This window comes from Antrostomus carolinensis, unplaced genomic scaffold, assembly GCF_000700745.2.
Source record: "Antrostomus carolinensis isolate BGI_N321 unplaced genomic scaffold, ASM70074v2 scaffold2870, whole genome shotgun sequence".
In the NCBI taxonomy this organism is placed as follows: domain Eukaryota; kingdom Metazoa; phylum Chordata; class Aves; order Caprimulgiformes; family Caprimulgidae; genus Antrostomus; species Antrostomus carolinensis.
Window position 1 is genome coordinate 28,636 of NW_010288881.1, and position 24,732 is coordinate 53,367.

At 36.5% G+C, this 24,732-nt stretch overlaps 2 protein-coding genes across 2 annotated transcripts in view; one reads left to right on the plus strand and one right to left on the minus strand.

The window, feature by feature from the left end:
- The window catches only part of ASIC5 (acid sensing ion channel subunit family member 5), a 16,679-nt gene extending 14,409 nt beyond the window's left edge, over positions 1 to 2,270 (minus strand). Inside the window, 1 exon segment of the mRNA XM_010167873.1 lies at positions 2,231 to 2,270. Within this exon segment, the coding sequence (XP_010166175.1) occupies positions 2,231 to 2,270 (40 nt within the window).
- A 3,550-nt stretch (positions 2,271 to 5,820) lies between these two features.
- On the plus strand, positions 5,821 to 23,978 carry TDO2 (tryptophan 2,3-dioxygenase). Its single transcript, XM_010167884.2, has 13 exons — positions 5,821 to 5,844; positions 11,781 to 11,839; positions 12,198 to 12,303; positions 13,397 to 13,487; positions 14,949 to 15,019; positions 16,762 to 16,889; positions 18,547 to 18,733; positions 20,005 to 20,112; positions 21,065 to 21,176; positions 21,299 to 21,356; positions 21,876 to 21,955; positions 22,544 to 22,634; positions 23,825 to 23,978. The coding sequence occupies exons 1-13, from the start codon at positions 5,821 to 5,823 to the stop codon at positions 23,976 to 23,978; spliced, it is 1,269 nt and encodes a 422-aa protein (XP_010166186.2).
- Positions 23,979 to 24,732: the final 754 nt, after the last annotated feature.

A 24,732-nucleotide genomic window follows, 5' to 3' on the forward strand; every position in this document is an offset into this window, starting at 1 on the left:
AAAAACCTAATAACTAGCTTAATAGCAGAAGTGTACCTTAGAATCTTTGCAAATATGTAACTAATCTGTATGTCAACTCAAATCTTGTATGTCAACTCATGGTATTCATGATCTTTTATTTTGTTGTGAAAGTTTTGCTGTTAATGTATAAGATTATCTGATGTTGTACTGCTGCTTTCATTATTAGCTTTTGCCAGGGGAACTACCAAATTAGCACTACTAGGTGAGTGTCTTTAAGAAACCTTACTCTACTTTCAGATATCTCTAAGAAAAAAAAAAATATTGTTAACTACTCTACATAGATTCATGTGGTAAATCTCTTAATATGAAATTTCTGATACATGGTGTGTTGAGGATTGGTTAGCTGACAAGGGTCACATAGACATACTGTAGATGGCTGACCAGGATTTTGGGAAACATCGGACTCTGTTAGTCTGAAGTGCTGGGGTGGTAAGGACACGCTGTCCTTGACTGCAGCTGCTATACGATAACAGGATGCTTACGGTCAGCTAAGGCATGGGAACTTAAGGGAGTAAGTAACCAAGAATGAGGAACTAGGGGAGGGGTTGACGTTTAGGATAGTGACCAATTAATTAGTTAGGTTACAGAATATGTATGATCTCATTAAGAACTGTATAAGTATGCTGAACGCTAATCAATAAACGAAGCTTGCTGATCGCTCACATTGAGTGCTCAAGTTCTCCCACTGCGACAAAGGTGGATTGGAAAGTAGAATGAATTGTGTAAGCCAGGCCTAGCCATTTATTTTGGGATTTGGTCTGTTTTTGAGGAATAGGTACATTCCAGTGATATATAATTAATAATAGAATGGTTATTCCAGCTCTCAGTTAATGTATACTAAAATAAAACACCAAAATAATGCCAGTGCATATGAGATTATAAATTATTAACCCTTCATCCTCTGCTGTGTAACATTTAGGCTGTGTATCTGGGCTAAGGTTGTGTAAGCAACACGGCTGACCTAGCTGTAAGTGAGTTAGAGTATCCAAGCTGCTGCTAGATAGACAGTGAGATCTTGCAAGACTTTAGACAGACATTAGACCTTAGATGTATTAGACATGAAAGTCTTGAGAGAGCTATGTTCTTTTAGTAGCAATACAAAGTACATTTAATGCAGGCAATACAATTAAAAAAAAAATTGTCAAGGATGTGAATAAACTCAATATTTATAGAAGATCCAAAGATTAAAGGATGGATAAGTAAAAAAGCAAGTAGGTAACTAAATGAGAGGAATTCAGGGCCAGGAGCAAACCACATATTTGGAGCCAAACTTGCAACGTGCATCTAAGAACTAGTAAGGTAGCTCACACATTCAGGATGGGCTGCAGATGCTTTACCTCAGGAAACACTGATTACTGAAGAAGTCCTGAGTACCATCATGGTTAGTCAGATAAATCTGATTTCCCAGTAAATATTGCTAAAGTCAAAATTAATTCCGTGCATATATATAACCAGGGGTACAGGGAGAGGGACGTGCTATTATGAGCTTATATAAAAACCTCAGAAATTCACAGTATCTTTAATGTTAACATTGTAAGTTAAATTAAAAATTTTTTTAACTTCTATCGGCAGGTAATTGATTGCTATCTATAACTACTTCTATAGGCAACTGATAGATAATAGTAATAAGCTCTTTCTCTAGTGGGGAAAAAGGTATAACAGGACCCAGTGGGAAGAACTGGAAGCTAAGCTCTTGCATAGCAGAAATAAGGTCCAGCTTTTTTTTTTTTTTTTTTTTTTTTTTTTGCATTCACAATGTTTAGCTGTGATTGAATCTGCATTAATGAACATGTTAAAAAATAATTACTTTTAAGATAGCTCAGCTTCAGCTAGAGCTTTTAACTGGAAAGACTTATTTCAGGGAGGTTATATGTGGCCTCTGTTCAAGGATTAGTTAGTCTAGACAGATTTGTAATTTCCTTTTTACCTTAATCTAAAAATCATTGAAGTATGGTATCATTCAGAGAAGTTATTGCGTAGTTAAAACTGTGTTAGTGTTTTTCTAAATGCATAAAGGACCAATAGCAAGATACTTTCCCTCACTACCTAAGTATAAGATTTTTTTTCTGCAAGATTTGAATGCCTCCTATATCTTGAAAATATACAGTACTGCTATTTTTAGACAACACTGCAAAAGAAAAGAGACGAGTTTTCTCATTTTAATTGTCAATCCTGAAAACAAAAATATCAAAATTTAACTAAAACATACCTTTAACATCTGATTGAATGAATCTCCCAAGCTGGTCCATGAGGCTGTGCTTATTTCAGTAAGGAAGGAATGGATAATAAGCTGCCTTATCACTGTGATCATTGCTAGGTAATGGCTTTTATAGAAAACTAAATGGGAGGTCATATTCGATGACACATAACACTGGGCAATTTACCTGCCAGGGTTGCTATGTTTTGCCTTTAAATAATATAGTCTACAACATAAAAAAGAAGATTAGTTTTATGACAGGATAAGATGTTAATATTTATATATATTTCAAGTACATATTATACTAATAACATTAGAAATGCAGGCTTGTCTTGTGCATTGCATCACCTTGCAAATTTCTTCTGTAATTTTTCCTTTTATTTTAGAAAGAACAGTCATCTTCACTAAAATTCTGCGCTGTTCAGAACTGCATAGGTTGTCTTTACATAGATAAGGAGTTCTTCCTGCTCTGGAAGGAAATACATGTCTGCCACTAGGTTTCCACCAGCAGTAGGATGCAGTTCATCCACACTTTGAATAGCTGTCTTCATAACCAGCTCCAGATTTCATGCTCTCATGGGCTTCAGCAAAAATGAGCGGTTATTCTTGAGAAATAACCCCCTGGGCAAGGTTGAAAATGCATGCAGGGTCAATCATTCCACTAACTCCTTACGAAAAAGTACAGAGACTGCTTTTGCGTTAGATATGTGGTATGATCTTGTTTGAAATTTGTTTCAGTGAAAGAACTGTGTATCTAATAAAAGACAACAAAAAATACTAGAAAATTCAGACCTGGGATGTTCTTGATTAATGCTTCAGGAAATAATAATAATTAAAACTCCCCCTTCACATTCCCTTTCTGATCTGCAGGGGTGGGAATGGCTGCTGCTTCTTTCGTTCGCTAGCTTAGTAATAGTCCAGTTGATTGTTCACAGTGTTCTTGGGTTATTAGGTTATTAGCTCGGCCCCTCAGTGCCTCACTATCTAGTTGTTTGATGACTGTTTTCTGGCCATGTTCAAGCTACAAGGTAAAGCACTGAACTCCATTTAGTCATTCCCGTGTAACAGGCGGAAGATTTCTGTACTCAGCTTCTTGGAAAGCCCTGCTCTGTTTGTCACTTTTGCCTCACAGATGAGGCTCTCTGCTGGGGAAAGCTCTGCGTGGCGTTTGCGTGCACTCAGGCAGCAAAGTGCTTAACAGTAAACTATTTTCTAACATCTGTATGTAACTCAACCGCATCTAATGCACTGCCAAGCAGTTATTTGCAGATCCACTGAGTCCTGTTAACACAAACCACTAATTCGCTGTACCCACACAACCTCTCTTCCTTGAGTTGCTGGAGTTCTTAAAGCAAATTATGTTGGTCTTTTATGCTGATATGTGCATATGATTAAGAAGTACAAACTGTAAGTTGCTCTCTACACAGCAAATACGATTCATCTTACTGTTTGGTTGGGAATTTTGTTTGTTGTTGGTTTTTCGTTTTTGGTTTTTTTTTTTTTTTTTTTTTAAATTCTGTGAGTTAATGTCTTACAGAGTTTTTATGCCTATGTGATACTTTAGATGAACACGGCTTGTGTTCTCTGGTTGTGTTTTACCAAAGAAATTAATTTTTGAAAATTACTTTCTTTTATGGTTGTTTTACACTCAGTCTTAAGCAAACACTAGGGGGCGAAAACCAACCATCTTGTGTTCGTTCATCTTTCCCAAATGGCTTGCGCACAAAGCTTTCAGGTTATAAACTGGTCACAGGGAGCTTGGTTTGTCCACTCACTCCTTGCAGTGTGTATCTGGTTAGCTAAACAGCACGTTCCATAATACTTAATGCAGTAAAGGTTAGGAAAGCCAACTAATGACTGAGATGGTTGAGATTTTTTGCATTCATCCATACTGTAAATTTTGTACTGAAAATGTTATTTGAAGTCAGTTGTCAGTGCTGTTCAGTTCTTGTGTTATGGTGCTCAATTTAAAAAAAATGCTGAAGCCAGCTTAACTACATAGCTACTTGCTGAGACAAATAGATAATGTGTTTCTGATAAAGTTATTTATTTATAGCCTAGTTGCAGCAAAATGTCTTGTAGGAATTCTTATGGGCTGCTGAGAGAGAATGCATGCATACATACATACACACATAGACACATGTATATTCGGTGCATATTTAGCTTTTATTGGACAATTTTTTTTTTCCTCCAGAAAATGTCAGTGTTTCCTTCCAACTTCTGTTTCATTGCATGAGGCTCTGCAAATGCTTTATTGACATTAATGCTTCTTGTAATGTTTTCCTTAGTTCTCTTTTGTTAATAGAAGCATCTAAAATTTTATCTCCTTTGAAGACAGAGGAAGCAATGCAGTTGCTAATATAGCAGACTGCAAATACTCGGTTCATATAGAAAATATTAGCAAAAAAGAAAAACTGATCAGAAAAAAAAAAGGTGACCAGTGTCTGGACTGTTACAGTGCTTTGTCATTGCCATTTCATGGCAAATGCTGGGATATGTGGAAAATGGTAACTAATTGTAATGCAAACATCTGTCTTGGTCCTTCCTTCAAAGCAGGTATGCCACTGGATTCAGACATGGGGGGGTGGGAGGGGGGGGAAGGGGTAGGGCTGCAGAAGAAGGGGCTTAAAGAGAGTTTGAGGACTCATTGGGTCAGTCTCTGTGTTGAGGCAAGATCAGCTATGACTGAGGAAATTAGAAGCTCTCATCAATGCTTTCTAGTACTCTACAGATACTAGAAATGTCTTTATTTTTTGTTTTCTGGTATCTATCTTATCTTGCCATAAATTAAACTGGTTACACATTTTCTCATCCCCTTGTATATGGAAAATTGTTTATTACTCTTTCCTTTGAAGGAAAAGTATTTATCACTTTCCCCCCACAATCTTCCCTTAGTTATACAGGTCAAGTATAACTCTTTACATCTCTCTTAATAGAATCATAGAATGGTTTGGATTGGAAGGGACCTCAAAGATCATCTAGTTCCAATCCCCCCGCCTTCAGCATAATGGGCCATATTTTCTACATCAAACATTCATTGTTCTTGCCACTCTCTCCTGAGCCCTTTCCAAGTGGTCTTCATCATTTCTGAAGAGTGGTGCCCAGGATACAACACAAGAGACAAATCCTTTCCGATGCTGGATGGAAAAGAGCTTTTCCATGTCATGTAGAAAAATTCAATTTAAAATTTCCTGTATAAAATTTGCTCTTTTCAGTTTTGCCTTTTATTGCTTAACATTTTATTTTTGAATAAGTGAAACATCCAGATAATTTTTAAAGAATTTATTTGCTAGTTTGGTTATCACATCTGAAGTTCAAAAATACTACTCTTTGCTTCACTGAAGCTGCACATTATTCATTTCGGTGCATTAAGATAATTTTGAATTCTGTCCCACATCTGCCAGCATGCTATTGTACCTCCCAGGTTGTTCTCATTTGTCAGTTTAAATGTACAACCTATTCCGTCATCCAAGTCATTAATGGTAATACTGAGTAGCATCAGATTAGCAAATTATCAGTGTTTGTCCTGAACCAGCCCTTTGCACCTGCTAGCCACCTGTACCATGGAGTAAATCACAGCACAAATTGAGCCATGTGGAGGCATGGGAGCAGCTTATGGCTTCAGATTTTAACTTCACTCTATCTGACTGGTAACCAGGATTCGGGTGTTTAGGAGGGAAAAACATACTGGCCTTCCCATACTAAAGAATTACACCTTGCAATGTGCGTCTGCAAGGCACTGAAAGAGGATAAGTTTGCCTTGGAGACAACTCTGTGGCATGTATTCAAGATTTGTTGTTTTTCCTCAGTTTATAATTTTGGCTGATATTGATACATTTCATTGATGAAAGGAGGAAGTTTTGGCAATAACAGTGAAAGAATGTTTTCTCCATACTTGGGAAATAATTTTCAGTCAGAACATGGGGAAGATAAATTGTTCCTCTGGGATGATTCAGGGAGCAGGCTGCTTCACTGTCAGAGTATATACAGCTTGCAGACAACCAGTGAAAGCACAACCAGCATGAGTGCTGTATATTTTAAAAATATAGGTGTAGGAGGAGCTGGTGGTAATTGAAGAAGAGTTCCTTTTTTAAGCACAGCTTGAGGCAGGAGATTTGGTACCAGGATTAACGAGGTCAGATACTGTGTGACGTGAAAAAAATTCTGCTGCATTCAGCTGAGCCACAAATGATAGACAGCAGGAGTGGGATTGTGCTGGGACATATGAAACGTAAATAGAAGCTAAAGGTGTGCTGAGAAGTGACAACACAGTTCTTTATGTTTAAGTAGAACAAATACAATATAAAAAAAAATAAAATCCTTGCAGCGCTATCTCTTCTCTTTGTTTGTAGTTTGCAAGACCTTGAGCTCTGTTCCTCCCCTAGGTACAAATGTCTGATTGGATTATTAATGTTGCATCAACTTTGAGCTTGTTTGTTTTAGCCTTGACTCACTAAATTTAATTTTCTTAAAACCGACTGTTAATTTCAATTGCTAGTCAAATAGCAAGTCTAGTTTTGAAAATCACAGAACACTACTTTGAGCAGAAGATTTGCCTAATTTATCTTCTCATCACCTTCATTTTATGTGTATTTATTCACCTGTCTATCTTTTTTAATATTATTAAATTGGCTGTGGAAGTGATTTTTGTTCAGTGCTTGTAAAGCATCCAGCACAGTAAGGTTCTGCCTTAGGCTACTAGGTGCTTCACCTGTGCAATCTGAGTTGCACTTGGTCAACCAAAACCTCTCAGTAGCTGCTGTACTGCATTTCATGATTATAGTTATGGGTTTATTGTCCAAGAAACAAATTCTTTCATCACTATAATTTTATGGAACTAACAATGCTTGCAGCTATACATCAAAAAGATATTTGCCTTTTGAATGCTTCATCTCAAAAAGGTCACGACAGAATCCACACAAGTACAGAAAAGGGTGACTGGGACTATAAAGCTACAGAACAGTTATATCTCATAAGTTTGTAAGCCGTGACTTAGTACTAGAACAGGGAAATACTTGTTCACATTATATGCACTTCAGTTCTGGAACTCATTGCTGCAGGCTGTGGGGTCACAGGAGAAGGGTTATTAAATGCAAGGGCACAGGTATCTTAGGAAGTCCTGGACTATGAACATTGGAAAGTTAAATGGATGTACTGGGGAAATGATCTCACTGTAAGCTTGCTTTATAATTGGGGGGTCGGGGGGCTGCTTTTTTGTTTTTTTTAATGTTTCATTTTTTGTTTCATTCTAATAGCTCTTCCCAAGACATCTGTTTCTAGTAGAAACTCTTCAGAATGTCGTTGACCTACTTGGATCTTTTATCCAACTCACTGCAGCCACTGTCATGTAGGTAGAAGCCACCTGTGCTGCGTAACTCCTAGTTTGTAATCCTAGCACAACAGTATTGGGAAGCTTCAAGCGTCACTAGCCAGGAGGTCTCCAAGTTCTTTGTTGAAGTTAATGAACATTGGAAGAACAAATTGATCTGTGATGATTTTGTAATCAGAATGAGAGTTTGAGCGGAAGAATGGGTGACACTGTCCAAACCATTTCTGTGTATGTTTTTTTTTCTCCATGAGTGATTTCATATAGGATAACAGGAGATTTGTCTAGTAAGACAAATCTATTAAGACAAATATAGTAAGAGATAAGATTCTTGTTTGATTCATGACAATACATATGAGGTCATTCTTACTTACCTGTCATCATCAGACTTATTGTTTTAGATATAGAGCCCCACACAATAAGAGCACGCAGACTCTTGGCTCCAGCTGTATCTACAAGATATGCTGCAGGACGCCTCTGCCTTACATCAAACCTCCCCTTGGCCAGGCTAGAGGGACTCTCCTTTTTTGCCCTTACAACTCACTTCTTCCTGTTCAAGTAAGTTCAGTTTTCCTCTGCTCTGCAACCCTGTTGCAGCTGAGATGAGCAAGGCTAGCTCAGTCACCCCATGTCAACAACTAGAGAAAGGGAGGTATACAAAATAAGGGGATGAAGATGGGCTAAGAATGGTGCTTAACAATGTCCATGCTTGATCATGAAGGCCACAATAGTTCATTTGAAGGCCACAATGTGCAGTTCTGGGAAGCTGTGGGGTTTTTCTGCTGTATTTAACTCTTTGTCTTGTAGTCATCCCAGTCACAAAACAAAACATCCTCACTCTCAGCTGCAGGTTAGAATTCCTCTGATATGTTTCTGGGATGAACAGAAGTCTCCCTGTCTGACTTTCCTATGCTAAAAGTAAATAAATAAATAACTAAATAAAAGCTCAAGGATAGACACACACTTTCTTGGTTTTCATAGCCTTGCTCAGTCATCCACAGTATGAACAGCAAGCTGTGCATGTGGTTACATCTGATCCTACATCGTTCTGAGTGTTCAGCATGAAAAAGGAAAATGGTGGTACATTTTGAGGAAAAAGTAATATCATGAATTAAAATTAACATTACATTTTGCTTTCAGACATATTCATATGGAAGAGCTTTTTCATCAAGGCTCGTTTATTATTACGTTAGTATGAAGAGATGGCAAAGTAGCTGTAAAATCTCTATTGAGGTATAAAAGCCACTCAAACCACTCAAAGAAAAATCCAGTCCCTCATCTAGTGTGATATTAAATTTGCTTAAATGAATGGTTGCAAGGATAGTATTATCCATAACATTATGCAGCATTTTAGGAAATGGTCAATCAACAGACCTTGTCCTGGCTAGGAACACAATGCAGATAGGAGTCCCATACTTGTTTTTGTTTATCTCTATGAAATATGAACACAGTGGTCTGATTTTTTTTGCCTGTTTCTTAGGCAGAGCAGGAGAGAGATAAGGCTTTTGCTCAAGAAGTTAACATGAAGCCACTTCCAACATTTCTAGTTTTGAAAGTGAAATGTGGACTGTTAAATTACTGCAGCATCAGCTTGGTCTGATTGAACTTATGCACAGTTTAGATTGAAAATTTATTTCAGTTGCTGTTACCTATGAGATATAGAAATGAGAGAGCAAATTATTTCTGGTTTGTGTGCAAAATCAGAGAGTTCATATACTTTGCCTGATAAACATGGATTTGCATTTAATGTGAAGAATATAGTCTGTAGTATTCACTCTACCAAGTATATACAAATTATAAAGTGTATATTTTAGATGCTAAAAACATTTTTACTAGGTAGTACTTTTTTCCTAAACATTTTTTTTTTCTTTTCATAAAAATACAGAACTTGAGCTTACCATCTTCATTCTCCATTGTGTATGAAAGTAACAGCTTACTTATTTCTAACTATCTCAGCCATGGAAAGGAATTGTTAAGTTGTGGAGGCTTTTCTAGGAACTAATTGAATATTTTGATAGCAATGTTTTTTCCAATGTCTTTGCAGTTTTCTGATGATTTGGAGAATCATACTTTTGAAGCCTCTCGTGTATACCATAAGGTTCTTGGTTGCTAGTGAAATACAAGAGGAACTGATGGAAATGCAGATATTGGTGATAAAGGACTTGGGGACGCTTGGGAATGTCCTCTCAGTGGGAGGATCCTGGGGACAGCCAAGCTTTCTGAATGCACCAGCCCAAGAGAGGTTAAGAGGAGGAAGTGAACATGGCGATCAAACAAGAGTGATGAATAGTGGATGTGTTTCATTGGGATTGTCAAGTTTTGCAAATGTTACTAGGCTGGTGTGTTTTAGAATGGAGGTGCCTTGGGACCAATCAGCTATGATGTCCCTAAACAGAGAGTTTGAACATGTTGGAAATACTGGAAATAACTTTCTAAATTGTTGCACTCCAACTGACTTATTTGACTGACTGAAGCTTGTCTGTTTCTGAATCAGAAGGCAAGTTTGTATAGCACTTGGTTCAGATAGTATCCTCAGCTAGATTTTGAGAGAGTTTGGTAACACTGAACCAATTAAGAGTAGTATTACTTCCCAAATAGGGAGTTAATATTTTGTTAAGCACAGAGTTTTAAAGAGCTCTCAAAGTCATTTGCCTACTGCTTAGGCAATACAAAGGCTGAAAGTCAGAGACTGTTGCTCTGGAAGTTTATTATTCTCTGTGTCCCCCAGAAGAAATTAAAACTGCACAAGGAAACAGATGATAGTAACTTCTTTGGTGAGGTTGAGTTCAATATTTTTCAACTGTCCTTATTTTTACTGGGTTCACACTCTTTAAAAAAAACTTTGCTTGTGCCATGAGAAAAGGTAATAGAAAGTTTGATTTCACTGTGGAGGCTCAATCTGGATGTTTCAGATTAAGGTGTGTAGAAATGACAAGGTAAACCTTCCTTGTCCCTGCTTTTGAGATCTGTGGATGTGAGAGATTATATGATTACATTTGAGTGCAAATGGAATGGTGAATCACAGTTTTCAACATGTATCTATCTGCCAGTGCACTGTCTTCGCTTTCATCTCTACTTAACTGCATCCCAAGCAGATGTATAAATGTGTGTAGTGAGAAGATTATTTTACTCTGTCAGGTTTTACATCATGAAGAACACCTTGACCTTGCTGACAGGTTGCCTTAGTGGAGTCCTACTTCTTTTGTGGCCCAGCTTAGTTTTAAGCTAATATTTGTATAGCCTGACATACAGCATCTGGTTTAGCAGGGTATACATCCCATAACCCATGTACCGCGTATGGCTTTTTTATGAGCCAACTACTCTTAAGTGACTAGAACAGCTGAAACCACCACACAGGCGCTACTAAGCAGTGTAAATCTTGCAGAGAGTTAATGGTCTGGGGTCACAGAGGCCCTGTAGCTTTGTTTGCAGTAAAACTGAGCATTAACTTTTTTTTCAGAAAAGGCTGGCAAATGGGAAAGACATGCACCCTAGCTACATGTTACTTCATTGCGCGTTAAGCTGATGATTAAACAGAATTAGGTAACGTTTGTCAACAAATGAGAGTGAAACTTTTGTGCAAGGAAATAAAATTAAGAAATTGGCATTAATTACGCCACTGGGAAAATAGCACGAGATGTACGCGATTATTTTTAGTTCTTATACTTAATCTGTGTGCATTTTTTTCAAAGTATATGAATTGCTTCAGATCTCTTACAAACATTATTGTCTGCCACAGACATGTTATCCTTCCCCTTCCCTTTCCTATTCCATATCTTTAACTTTTCAAACCTAAAAGTATCTTGATGTTTTGAAACAAGTGGCTGCAAGTTACAAAGCTACTTTAACAGCTCCTGAATTTATTAAATTCTTTTTCTCATGAACAGACCTTTCATTGGCTTACCCCTTACACCAGGCTTGGTCCCCAAAGAATGAACTGGTGGAAACCTTTCAGTAACAAGCACAAAAAGCATGTGCCATAGGACAAAATAAGTATGCCAGCCATTTCTGTTTTGACTGACAAAAAAACCCCACCCCCTGCAAACCTGGAGAGCCAACAACACATGAACTTACTGACCTTTGTGCTGTGATAGTTTCTGTAATTATTGAATAGTGGGGATGGGCTGAGGCCTAAGGATAATTTGGGGGTTGGCCTAGGCAGTGAGATAAGGTTACATATAAGGCTGCTGCAGCAGATTTGGGAACACTGACAGAATAAATTCCCTGGCACACGGCTCAGCGAGTTTGGATCCTGGAATCATGAGTGGGTGCCCTTTCATGGGGAACAACTACCCGTAAGTCCCTTTTTCCTGTGCTTTGCTTCATAATGTCAATTCAAAAAATATGATGTTAATGTAAACTGTAGAAGTTTAGAGAGGATTTAGTGATTATCAACAAATAGACAGCTACAGCTATCAACTAAAGGAAGAGAGATTTTACAAAGGCTTGTCTGAGTACTTGCTATTTACTGAACTAGACATAATGCAACCAGCTGTTACTGTCATAGGATGTATTTCAGCTATACTGTTTTTCTCACAGGTCTAATTTAGTGGTTCATTTTCTCAGTTGTAGATGCATCCGCTAGTAAAAAGGCAGGTATATTAATAGTTCTTTAACAAAATAGTTTATATATTTACTTAATTTTCTTCTTAGTTTTAATTTTAACAAGCTATCTTTGGAAGATGAAAAAGATGACAAATCCCAAGAAGGGATGAATAAAGCCAGCAAAGGTGGACTTGTCTACGGAGACTACCTACAAGTAAGTTTAAGGATTTTATTTTTTCTGCCCTGGTCACTCTTAAAATTTGAGCCAGGACCTGTGATTGATGCTTCTGCCCATCCCACAGTCAGATAGTCACTAGGGCAGGTCTCTAAGTGCCCGTCACCTACCTGAGCTCTTCAAGTGCTGGTCCCAGCTTGGATGGTACAGGTAGACTGTGAGATACTGTCTCAAACTGCAGGGAAGATGGATATTTCAGGGGTTTTGGTAGGGAATTACTTATATTTATAAACCTAAAGTATAAAGTGGTACACCACAAAAGGCTTTCGTTGGCCTGACAATCACCGCTTGGCAATTTCTCCCTGTCAGCAGCTGTGTGCAACTTCCCCAAATTATTGTATGAAAGCCTAGAATATTTGACTGGAAAAATACATTGCAGAAAAAAACAAACAAAAAAACTTGCAACAACTAGAAAGAAATAACAAATAAATAAAATTAAACTGTAATAGGTAATAAAAGAATCCAAACTTTTTTTTTTTTTTTTGTGACAGCAGGAACTGAAGTGTGTGAAATTATTCTGTGCTTGTGAACGTAAGACTAATTTGTTGATGTATTATATGGAAACTTGCAAAGATTTCTTTTATAGCAACTATGATGAGATTGTGAATTTGACTCAGTAAAAAAGTTAGTAATGCCAGAACTGAAATAACTGATATTAGCCCCAAATCAGAGCTCTTGCGCTGTTATATGTTACTGCATGATTACACAGAATTTTACTATAGGATCTCTGTTGTCACTGAACAATGACAGTATGATGTAAGATCTGGAAAATGTGCTGGTTATTTTGTTTTTGGTTTTGTTTTTTGGGGTTTTTTTAATAATTAAAAATAATCTTTAAATTATTTTCCAAACTCTACTAGTTGAGGTACATAAATGTTCCATTTTAGGCAAGATTTTTTTAAAAAATAAAGTGACACCTGAGACCATTTAGTATAACTTCTCATACAACCTGGAATATGAGGTCTATATATATATTAATATTATCCTTATATATTACCTCTACACAGTAGGATTATATTTGCTAATAGTAAAATTGAGAGCTATACAGAACAGTCATGTCTTTATTTTTAAGCTGAACAAAATATTGAATGCTCAAGAGCTTCAGAGTGAGAAGAAAGGAAATAAAATCCATGATGAGCATCTTTTCATTGTGACGCATCAAGGTAAGTGGTCAAGAGGAGTTCAGTGGTGGTTGATCAGCATTTTTGCCACAGGGAATTATTTAATGCTGAAATGTGCAATACACAATTTGCTTTAATTTTAGACACAATCACTACAATTGCTCTGTCTTTTATCTGCATTTACATTTGTATATAACCCTATATCATTTGTAAGGCTGTAATCAACTCTATGCTTAAGAAACCTGTCCTGGTTTTGCTAGGATAGAGTTAATTTTCTTCTTAGTAGCTTCTTAGCAGTTAGAAAGCACTGTGTTTTGGTTTCAGCGTGGGATTTGTTATGAGAAGAATGTTGATAATGTACAAGGGCATCATGTTTTGTTAGTTTGCAATTGCAAAGGACTGCAGGAAGGGAAGTGTAATAACTAGAAAAACCCAAAATTGGTATTTGGATATGCCAATGAGATATTCCATACCATATTATGTCATGTTCAGTATATTAAGGAGGGTTGTCTGGAAAGCTGAGGGATTCTCTTTGGGTTCGCTCAGGCTCACTCTTCTGGGATTGCAGTTTTGGGTTCAGGGTTCCTTTTCGCTCCTCTGGAATCGCTACTGGCAGGTGGTGAGCAATTGTGCTGTGCATCACTGATTTTAAATATATTATTATTATACTTATTATTATCATCATTACTATTTTAAGTTTATTTTACTCCAATTATTAATTTGTTCTTATCTCAACCTCCTAGTCTCCTTACCTTTTCCCCTTCAATTCTTGCCCCTCTTCCTTGGATGGTGGGGGTGGGTTTGGTTTGAGCAGCTGTGACATTTGGCTGTCAGCCAAGTTAAACTACTACAAAACCATAAGTATAACCTTTGGATTTGGTAAACCAAGATTTGGATGGTTCTGTTCCTAGAGAAATTAAGGTGATTAGATTAATTCCCCATCTGAGTATTCGGCTGCTATGCAATTTATTGTAGGCAAATTTTGCGTGTTGGCTTGTGCCTTCTCTGAAACTTCAATCCAATTTTAACTGTCTAGAGGTTGTCTAGAAGCCTGTGTACTGGTTAGGCACTCCCTAACTGCTAATATCCATGTGTTTTGCGGCCACTGGCCTGATAGCATTTTCCTGTTTTTGACTGGAAATATGTAGATGATATAAAAATTGTAAGGAACTCCCAAGTTAGTTTTTATTGGAGCATCAAATCTAGATTTTCTCTTTCTCCCTTTTGAAAATGAACATTGTACATCAAATGTCTGATGTGTAAAACATGCTTTAAAGAAATCTGTTAACATTCTTGATGCTAGATTATTTAATGTAACAGTTCAGGTAAAGGGCAGCATACTGCAACTGTTATGTTTGTGTATCAGAATCTTTTTATACACCAGCAGTGTAAACGTGGGCTACTCATTTCAAATAAAAAAGTAAGAATTTTACTTCTTCAATGCTATAAAGAAAAAACAAAGTAATGTTGAAGTTAATGCTAACAATACCTCTCTTGTTGTAGCTTATGAACTTTGGTTTAAGCAGATTCTGTGGGAAATGGACTCTGTGCGGGTGATCTTTCAAAATGGCCACGTAAGTTAAGAGCAAATATTAATTCTGGGAAAATCCAGTCCTCTCTTTCTCTCGCCTCCTGACTTACAACTTGACATATTTGCGTTTACTAAAGCAACACATGCTCTTTTTCACAAATAGCATTAAAAAACACCAGTGAAATTTGGCTGAGTGGTTCATATATCCTGATAGTACAGACATTTGATCTGCAAAACCTTATTTCCTCCTGAAGTCTGCCTTTTGCATAGATGACTCTCCAAGACCAATTCCATTGGCCAAAATGCTCTCATACTCTCCTGCTAGGACTGGAAAACTGTAGAAACTTAATCTGAGACTATTCTACTTCAGAAAAGCATGCCCAGAAGTAAAACTTAAAACCAGATGGCTAACAGATATTTTTATGTTGAAATGTCACTTCTGCCTTTGTTTAATTTTTTTTTGAGTCTACACACTACATCCTTCCATCCAATATCTGCTATATTAAAGGAAAACTTTTTAGTAGTTGTGTATTATTAAATCCAACAGAAAAGCAATAATCAAAATCATAGTGTACAATTGTATGAGAATTTCTGAAAATTACAAATATAACGGGAATATTTTGAGCATCTCTGAACATCTGTCCAAAGCTAAACATACCTCATAACAAGAGATAACAAAGGAAAACTGCTGACCTGATACTACATCAACAAAAAAAGCTGTATGTAATTTGAGAAATACCTTGAATAACATCACGAGTATGTGTATATGAAGAACATTTGAAACTAGACTAGACTGAAAGAAGGAACCATTTTATCATAATGTCCAATGAAAATGTTCTTTGTTGTCCTCTGCATTCATAGTTTTATTGGCTTTTTATTCGAACATTATATCAAATTATAACTGATCAAAATCGGTTCTTAAGTAGAATAATTTTTCATTATTTATTTTTGTGAAAAATGAGATTTTGCTTATAATCAGAATTTGAAATGTCAGTGTTAAGGTCAAGTAGAAAGCAAGATGATTAAGGAAATGGTTATTATCTTTCATTTTTGTAGTTTGATATTTCCTGGTTGTGTGCCCTGGTCTTAGAGAGAAATTTGATCCAATTGAAGCTAACAGGAATTTTAGCAAACTCCTCTGCAGGCAAAGTGTTCAACTTAGCCAGAAGAGAGCATCTGTGCTTTCCATTTGGTATTTTCTATTTCCCACCAGATGCAGTGTTCTCTGTTTTCCTGTGCTGGCTAATGCCCATCTCTGATAAACATATTTTTAGATATGCTCTCCTGAAATGCCTCTCAATGCCTTCTCAACTTTTAAGTACTTTCCACACCTATCTTATGACTTGTTCCTTCACAATAGTAGAAATTATTATAGAAATTATTATAATAGAAAGCATAATATAATTATCATATCATATATCTTTAAAAATAGCATTGCAATATTGGAAATTATTATGATATAAATTATTTTGGTCTAGAATTTAATTTCTTGTAGTGACTTCAATTTCAGTCAAAAATATAGAAAAGAAAAAGGAATCCTATATATTTGGCCTAGTTGTAATGTACCATCAGTCAGAGAAAAATAGATTTCAGTCTTTGAAAATTACAGTTTCAGTTTTCAGATAAAAACAGAACTCTATTTGATATGATTATGCTTCTATGGATTTTATGTGGAAAGGACTTGGGAACTATAGTGATGTACAACAGTGAAAAGACCTGAAATAAATAGGTACAATATAAAGAGAACACCATTCTGACTGGTTATGTCTTTATTTTTTCCTACAGGTAAGAGATGAGAGGAACATGCTGAAGGTTATTACTCGAATTAACAGAATTTCAATGATTCTGAAATTACTTGTGGAACAGTTTTCAGTTTTGGAAACTATGACTGCATTGGACTTCTTTGATTTCAGGTAAATACTTGCTATTCCTCCACAGTAATCCACGAGCTGGTATTCTTCATCCTTAGAACCGACTGAATTTTGCATGTGCCTTGGCAGCTTGTAGCTCATGCATCATTCAGCAAGGAGAGAACATACCCTAGAGGGGCAACTGTGACCTAAGAGTGCAAGGGTCAATTAAGAAGTTGAGCTTGAGTGTGTGTCCAGCGTGCTCTGTAAAGAAGTACAAATTAATTTTTGATGCTTTTGTGTGGTGCTGCGGAATGGTTTGAGAGTAAAAAGTTAATGGAAACGAGAGAAATAGCTCACGGTTCTTTTAACAATTTACTTAAAACTTATCTCTGTGCAGGTACATCTGTATTCTATGGCAAATCATAGAAGTGCTTGGGTGAGAGAAATGCACTCTCTATAGATTATAGATTTCAGCTCTCTTGGTTTGCCTAGTGTTTCCTTGCTTCATGTTTCTGGTGGATCTGCAGTTCTGGAGGCTTCAAGTGGCTGACAGCATTGCTGTCTCTTTTTCTTTCTCCCCAGTAACTTCTGCTCTCCAGTAACTGCCCAATGTATTGCTGGGCCAGTGGTTGGTAACTCTTCTGCCTTCAGCCCAAACTATCTTTGGGATCCCTTGCTTGCCTCACTTCTCCCACAGCATTTCTATCTCTTCCCCTTACTTCAGCTATGTCCTTCTGCTACACTACCATGTGTGACACATCGATCCACTGTCTGCCTTCCTGTTCTTGTTCTGTTCGTGTCACTGACCTGTCTGACTTGTGGCCTCAGTGCCATCCAGCATCCCATCCACTTCCACACTGTTTTAGTACCCTTTCCTTTCTGACTTCTAACGTTCCCTAACTAAAAAGCACATGAGACTACAATTTTGCTCCTCTTGGAAGTTTGAAATGACTGTATCATCTAGCATTACACTACAGCAGGGGAAACCCATCGGCTAATCATCTCTTTTGATGCATTCTTGCTTCTGCTTTTCAACAACATACTTTGATTTGATAAGCAAACATAAGATCAAATCAATGATCTCTTTCTGCTAAATATTATATTTGCAGTTCAAAGTGCATTACAATTATCTAGCAAGGCGAGATTTCAGGTTACTTTTATTAATCATTTTTATCAGCGTGGTCACGCAATTTAACTCTGAAAGAATCCCACTAACGAGTCCCTCAAACAAAACCCACTAAATGTTTTTCTGAACATTATTCTACTGTATACATAGCTATTATTCTGTATAACAAGCCTATTTAAAATGCATTCATTTGCACTTCAATGATGAGGAAATTTTTGTAACAGCTATTTGAGGTGGAGGTGTTTATTCTGTCTGGAGAAGAAAAGATACTCACTAATGTTTCCTTCTGTACATCACACGCACAAAGCTACCATTTTAAAACACAGTGCAAACACAAGTGTGTGTATGTATCTGTGTATGCACAAACAATATATAGCTAGAAAATTAGAATATGTTATACATACATTGTACTTGCATTCAAATAGCTTGGTTTTGTTTCTTTGCTTAATTGAAATAATATAAAAATGCTCAGATATCTGTTTGGTATTCTTCTAATGTGAAATATGTATTTTTTATTTTGTTAAGAACCAGGAATGTCATCATTGTGAAATGATATCCTCTATTTTTGTGTCTCTTCTTCTTTTCCCAAAGATACTACCTAAGTCCAGCCTCTGGTTTTCAGAGCCTGCAGTTTCGCTTGCTAGAGAACAAAATTGGTGTTCCCCAAAGTTTGAGAGTCCCCTATAACAGAAGGCATTATCGTGACAACTTCAAGGGACAGGATTATGAGCTACTGCTTAAATCAGAGCAAGAACCAACGCTACTGCAGCTTGTGGAGGTAACAATGTCTGTCAAAGACCTTGCTTTGTTTTCCTCCATCTCCCAAGAATATCCTTCATTGGTGTCAGTGACAAATTCTTCTTCCTTCAGAGAAGCAAGCATGCTGGCAATTTCTCAGTCAGTTTTTTTTTGGATTCTAATCAAATTTTGAATGAAAGGGTTAGTTGTTAGTAAACCAATTGATTTTTCACACTATTTCCTCTTGTCTGAAAAGTCTGACTGTTAAACTAGTTAATTGTATTGTGGAAGTATGAGCAAAGAATATAAATGTACTGTTCCATTCACATTGTTTTTAATGACCATAAAATAAACCCTTTTTAGAAGAAAACTTTAAAAATATTTCCACTGTTAGTGATGGCTACTAGAGAGGATAAAAAAAAGAAAAAGGAAAAATGACAACCCAAAATGGAAAGGAGAAAAGATGTTTAATGAATGTGTTTTTTTATAACTTAACATGATTTAATGACTTTGTCTCAAAGTTATGAATGACTCACAGTAATTTCTCTGCCTTATCACTTTCATACACAAAAGTAACGTAACTTTTTAAAGAATAATGCAGTATAAAACTCAGTAAAAGCATTCACTCTTATTAGCTCTATTCATTTGTCTAATGACACCTGACAAAAGAAATTTCTCTAGCTTTGCTTCATTTATTAAGACTTCATGGTCTTGTATCTTTCAGATGAAAAGGAGCTAATTTAAGTGAGCTCTAAAGGAACTTTGACCACGAAGATTCCCATTTTTTCCCCTCCTAATTTCATTCCCATTATTAAAAGGAAACCAAAGAGAAAGCTTTGCTAACTGCCAAGTAAATTTGTGGTTTTTCTCATCACGTTATGGTGTAAGTTAATGACAGACTGCTTGATCAGTATCCATTGTGTCTGAAATGATGAAAACTGATTGTATAGATGGTTCTACATCTTCCTTCTGAAACTGATATTTACAATTGCTCTATCTATGTGGAATACAATTGTTTTCTTGTATCTATAAAAGAGTTGATTTTAAAGATACCCTTAGAATGCAACAGCTTTTGTCTTCCAGCACTGGTCATTTAACCTGGAACCTGTGGGTGTGTTTGCACGGCAGCATTATGCAGGTATAACTCACCCACGTGGACATGCTTACTCCAGCAATAAGCGCATCTACAGGATATTAAACCAGAACAACTGGAGCAGTATAATTTATGTTGCTATAACTTGTAACTCTAGGGTAATGCACTTACATTGTTGATATTTGAACATGTTGTTGTTGTTATTATTATTATTAAAGGCATGGCTGGAAAGAACTCCGGGACTTGACGCAGAAGGATTTGATTTCTGGGGACAATTTGAAGTGAATGTTTTAAAAGGTCTAGAAGAGGAATTTGCCTTGGTGCAGGTATATAATATACTCTTGATCTAGCTATAAGCAATGACAACTGGCAAAATGACATCTTGACATAAATTTGACTTTCGGCCCACTCACAGTTTCTCACTCACTTCACTTAATCTTCAGCAGCCTCTGTCTGCAAGAAGCAGAAAAAATTGCTGACTCTTCCAGGAAATCTGAATGTTTGTAATTTGACATTGAAGATGGTTTAAAGCATGTGATACATGGATGATTGTGATTGCAAAAGGGATAATATCAATAGAAGATTTTAATGAAACTGCAACTTAATCTTTAATTAGTATGTGCATCTACAGTTCTGAGTAAAACTCCACAAAGTTTGGGCCCATGAGCTGTCAGTATGGAGTGTCACTATAAACGGCCCATTTCTATTTTACAGTATGTAGCAGTTGGCTGCTATGTGATCATTTGAATTACACTGGTAAATAACCACAAGAAAATCCTGAAATATTGTAAGACCTGTAGCTTTAAGTACATTTTTAATGGGGAAAAAAATAATATAACATAGGAATTAATCAATTTCTTGAGAATATCTGTTTACAACTTTCGAATTTATCTAAACTTTTTATTGACAATTTTCTTACACATAGCTGTGCAAGAATTAATTTTGTTGTTTTTTCTTTTTGTTTTTCTTAATCAGACTTCAAAAAAATTAAGGTTAAGTGTTTTTAGGGCCTCTAGACCAAAAGAAAAGTGATTAGCTGACAGTTTGAACATTCATACATCTGAATTGTGTTGACAGCTATTTAATTGTGCATTTTGTGGTAACTATGTTTTTTAAAGGACAGTGACTCATCAATCTTGTTTGAAAATACAGTTCTTACATTTAAGATGTAAATTTACAGAGTATTTATTACAAAAATAGAAGTTACATCACGGGTAATTCAAGCACTTCATTTTTCCTATTGAATTCTAAAACCTGTTTTTGTTTTAAATATCAAAGGCCAAACCAGAATCTGAAGAAAAAGATGACTTATTATCTGAATTCCATAAACAGAAAGATGTGTTACTATCGTTATTTGATGAAAAACGCCATGAACACCTGCTTAGTAAAGGTAGATTGTATTATTATATGCCAATATGTACTTTGTTTTTTATACACAATACATATAATCACATAATAGTATCAAATTTCCAGGAGAATCAGTAACAAACTAATGACACTTGTATTTTGCAGGAGAAAGACGACTGTCTTACAAAGCACTGAAGGGTGCCTTAATGATTTACTTCTACAGGTAATATTAGAAGATATATCTTTAATATTTTCTGGCAGAAGGAGAGGTGAAGGTTAAGGACAGCAGCACGGGTTTACTTAGGTTGGAATGGGACTTGAAAAGTAATCTAGCCCAACCCTCCATGAAAACCCAGATTAGTTTGATACAAGGTCAGATCAAGCTTCTTGGGGCTGCGTCCAGTTGAGTTTTTAATACATTCAAGGATGGAGGTTACACAGTCTCTCTGGGCAACCAGTTCATGTCTGACCAGATCCTGCTCCTCAAACTGAAACTAGCAAATTCCTTATTCAAACTGTTCTACAAAGTGTCCTAGAAACATTTAGAGTATTTTTCCAAGTATGAGGGAAAAGGCACAGATCAAGGCTTATGTGGCAGAAGCATTTGTTAGAGTATCTACTGACATTTCAGTACAAACTTAGGAAAAATACACCTCAAGTCAGTTATGCATTGGTGAAGTGAAACTTTGAAAAATATAGCATATCATAAGAGGTTTCATTGTCTTCTCTTTCATTTTCCAAGGGAGGAGCCTCGTTTTCAGGTTCCCTTTCAGCTTCTTACCTCCCTTATGGATATTGATGTGCTCATGACCAAATGGAGATGTGAGTTCCACTTTTTGATAGTGACGCTCCCTCTTTTAGATGCAAGTAAACTGTTCTGTTCCACCCTCTTTTAGACAGTTTATACACAGAGTTTCAGAATTGAGCTGCTGAGTTCATCCTTTAGGAATTACTTTTTTTTTTTGTTTTGTACTTCAGCCAAGAGGAAAGATGAACAGCTTCTTCTGTGATTGCTCAAGACATAGGTATAGCTATCACTTTTACGACGTGCTTTAAGTTAGGTGAACAATTTTATTTAAGGGACAGGTATATGTTTTCCAATGTCTGCCCAAACGTCATCATGACAACTCTTCATATCCAAACATTCCTTCTGCTCCTTCCCTATCTAGACATCCATATTAATATGAATATTAATAGAGCATAGTAGCATATTAATTCTGTATTAACAACAGTTTTATATTAGTTGACTGAAGAGTGACACAATTAACTCCTGCATTGCTGAAGACCTAGTAGTTCTGTAGCTCTGTAAAGATCCTGTCTGAGCTCTAATATTTCAGTGATGCACCTTGATGTGACCCTTTGGTTATATCTTAAAATTGAATACATGCCATTTCCTTTTGCTTTTCTTAGATAACCACGTCTGCATGGTGCACAGAATGATTGGCAGCAAAGCTGGCACTGGAGGCTCATCAGGATACTACTATTTGCGCTCAACAGTGAGGTAAGAGTAACGCGTTTCCCCCATTACCTGCAATAATGCAGTTGGTAGACGCTCTAATGCCAGGAGACAGACTTCAGATGGCTCACCAGAGGCCAGGGGTCTGCTGTTTCTCTTTAGGACTCTACCATTTCCTCCCGGTTGCTGTACATTGACTTACCAGGTTGACACGTATGAACTCCAAGCTTTTTGGGGCAGAAAGAACTCCTTTTGATCACTCATGCAAAGTGCCATTTAAAATTCTCAGTCATGGGATCTAAATGTTAAACCTGCATTGTTTAGTTTGTGTGTGAGCTAGCTCAAGTTAATGAGGTGATACAGGCTGGAAATGAGTCCTGTCTACTGTGCAACTGATGACAGTTTCTTTATTCCTTAGAGTGACCTCTAATTGTACAACCTAAGGTACTTCAATTCAGGATCTAATATATTCCTGAGGCTGATAGTAATTAATACTTTCAAGCTGTGCAGGCATGTTTCCTTCTGTTGGATGAAGCAGAAATGGAACATAAAAGGGATGGTTGGAGCCTGAGCACCAAACTCTCTGAACGGGTAGAATTTTTCTTAACACAAAACATGAAGATTCAGCTAGTTAAGACAATTCAAGCCTTTTGGGTACAAATCTGTCCTGACAGTCCTGAACAACTTTATGTCAAAAAGCACAATGATATTTAAAACATCATCTTACAAGAGGACGTTCTTTGAGGTTTGTTTTCAAAGAGAAATCAAATGTAGCTGGTGACAGCCATTTATGGCTGTGGGCAACAATTCCCATCACAACCATCATAACCGAGGGTGGAATAGAAAGCAGACATTTAGATTTAATTTGAGGATTAAAGGTTCACTATCTTTTCCAGAAAGTCTTCTCACTCTTCCTTAATTTCAGGTTAACATTCTTCCCAGATAAATTCTACTTCATATCTACCACAAGAGTGGAGGTCTGGAGATTATAGCCTAACTATTCTGCGTTTTCAGAAGAACGATGTGACTATAGCAACCCTATTTTCTGTTTAAATCTAATCCGCTATGCCCTAGGAACAGTTAGGATTGGATGTTTACTCTGGAATATTCAGGAGGAGGGTTAGTGCAGAAACTTTATTAAATAATAAAAGAGACTGACTGATTCCTGAGGATTTTGAAATTATGGCTTTCTATGCCAGTGTCGCAGTATTAATTGTTCCAATTGTCTTTTTCAGTGACAGATACAAGGTCTTTGTGGATTTGTTCAATCTTTCAACGTTTCTAGTGCCAAGACACTGGATACCAAAGATGAACCCAACCATTCATAAATTCCTTTACACGGCAGAATACTGTGACAGCTCCTATTTCAGCAGTGACGACTCTGACTAGACTGTCGCTGTAAAGAACTTCATGACTTTCACCCTGAGTGGTGATATCCCTCAAACATAAGAGCTATTCCCACACAGTGTGGGTGTGTAAATAATTATTTATGTATGACACCTATGTGAATAGTATGATCGGCTTGTTGAAGAAACTTAATTATTTGTAGAAGAGTATCTGTATTGAGTTAAGCTATGTTAAGACTACAATGATACCCCAATTCCACTCAGTGACCAATTTCACTCTTAGCAGGCTTCTTAAAACCTACACCTAGAGAGAATTATACAGAATTATCACGACCCTGTCTTATTTGTATGTATTTTTGTATTTGTTTCTTTGCCTAATGGCTGTTATCAATTTACTTCTAGCTGAGGACATAATTAGTCTCGTCACCTTCAGAAGAATGTTAGTTTCTGAGCTCTAGTGGAATTTCAAAAGGAACTTTGGGTTAAGAGTTTCAAAAGCTAGATTTAAAAAAGTAAGTCCTGAATCTGTAGAAACGCAAGCCTCTTGAACTTTTACATACATAATGTTGCTATCTATGTGTTACATGTGAATGTAAATCCCTTCTGTAGAAATACTGTTAAGAAAAGCACATACAAATACTTACTTTGCCCTTCAAATAAAGCAGTATTACAGCTCATCTTTTGTTAAAAGTCTTCTTCTAAAGCAAGCATAAAGTTCAAACAACAGTATGACAGGCACTTAAAGTGTTTTTTATTCAAAATATCATCGAAATTACGATAAAATTGATACATAATAA

Bases quoted from the DNA above. Each gene is read 5' to 3' on its own strand.
- TDO2 (XM_010167884.2), top strand. From the start codon at position 5,821: ATGGGAGCAGCTTATGGCTTCAGA. The intron at 15,020-16,761 runs GTAAGTTAAGAG...TTTTTCCTACAG, and splicing joins TGATCTTTCAAAATGGCCAC to GTAAGAGATGAGAGGAACAT. The intron at 22,635-23,824 runs GTAAGAGTAACG...TGTCTTTTTCAG, and splicing joins TATTTGCGCTCAACAGTGAG to TGACAGATACAAGGTCTTTG.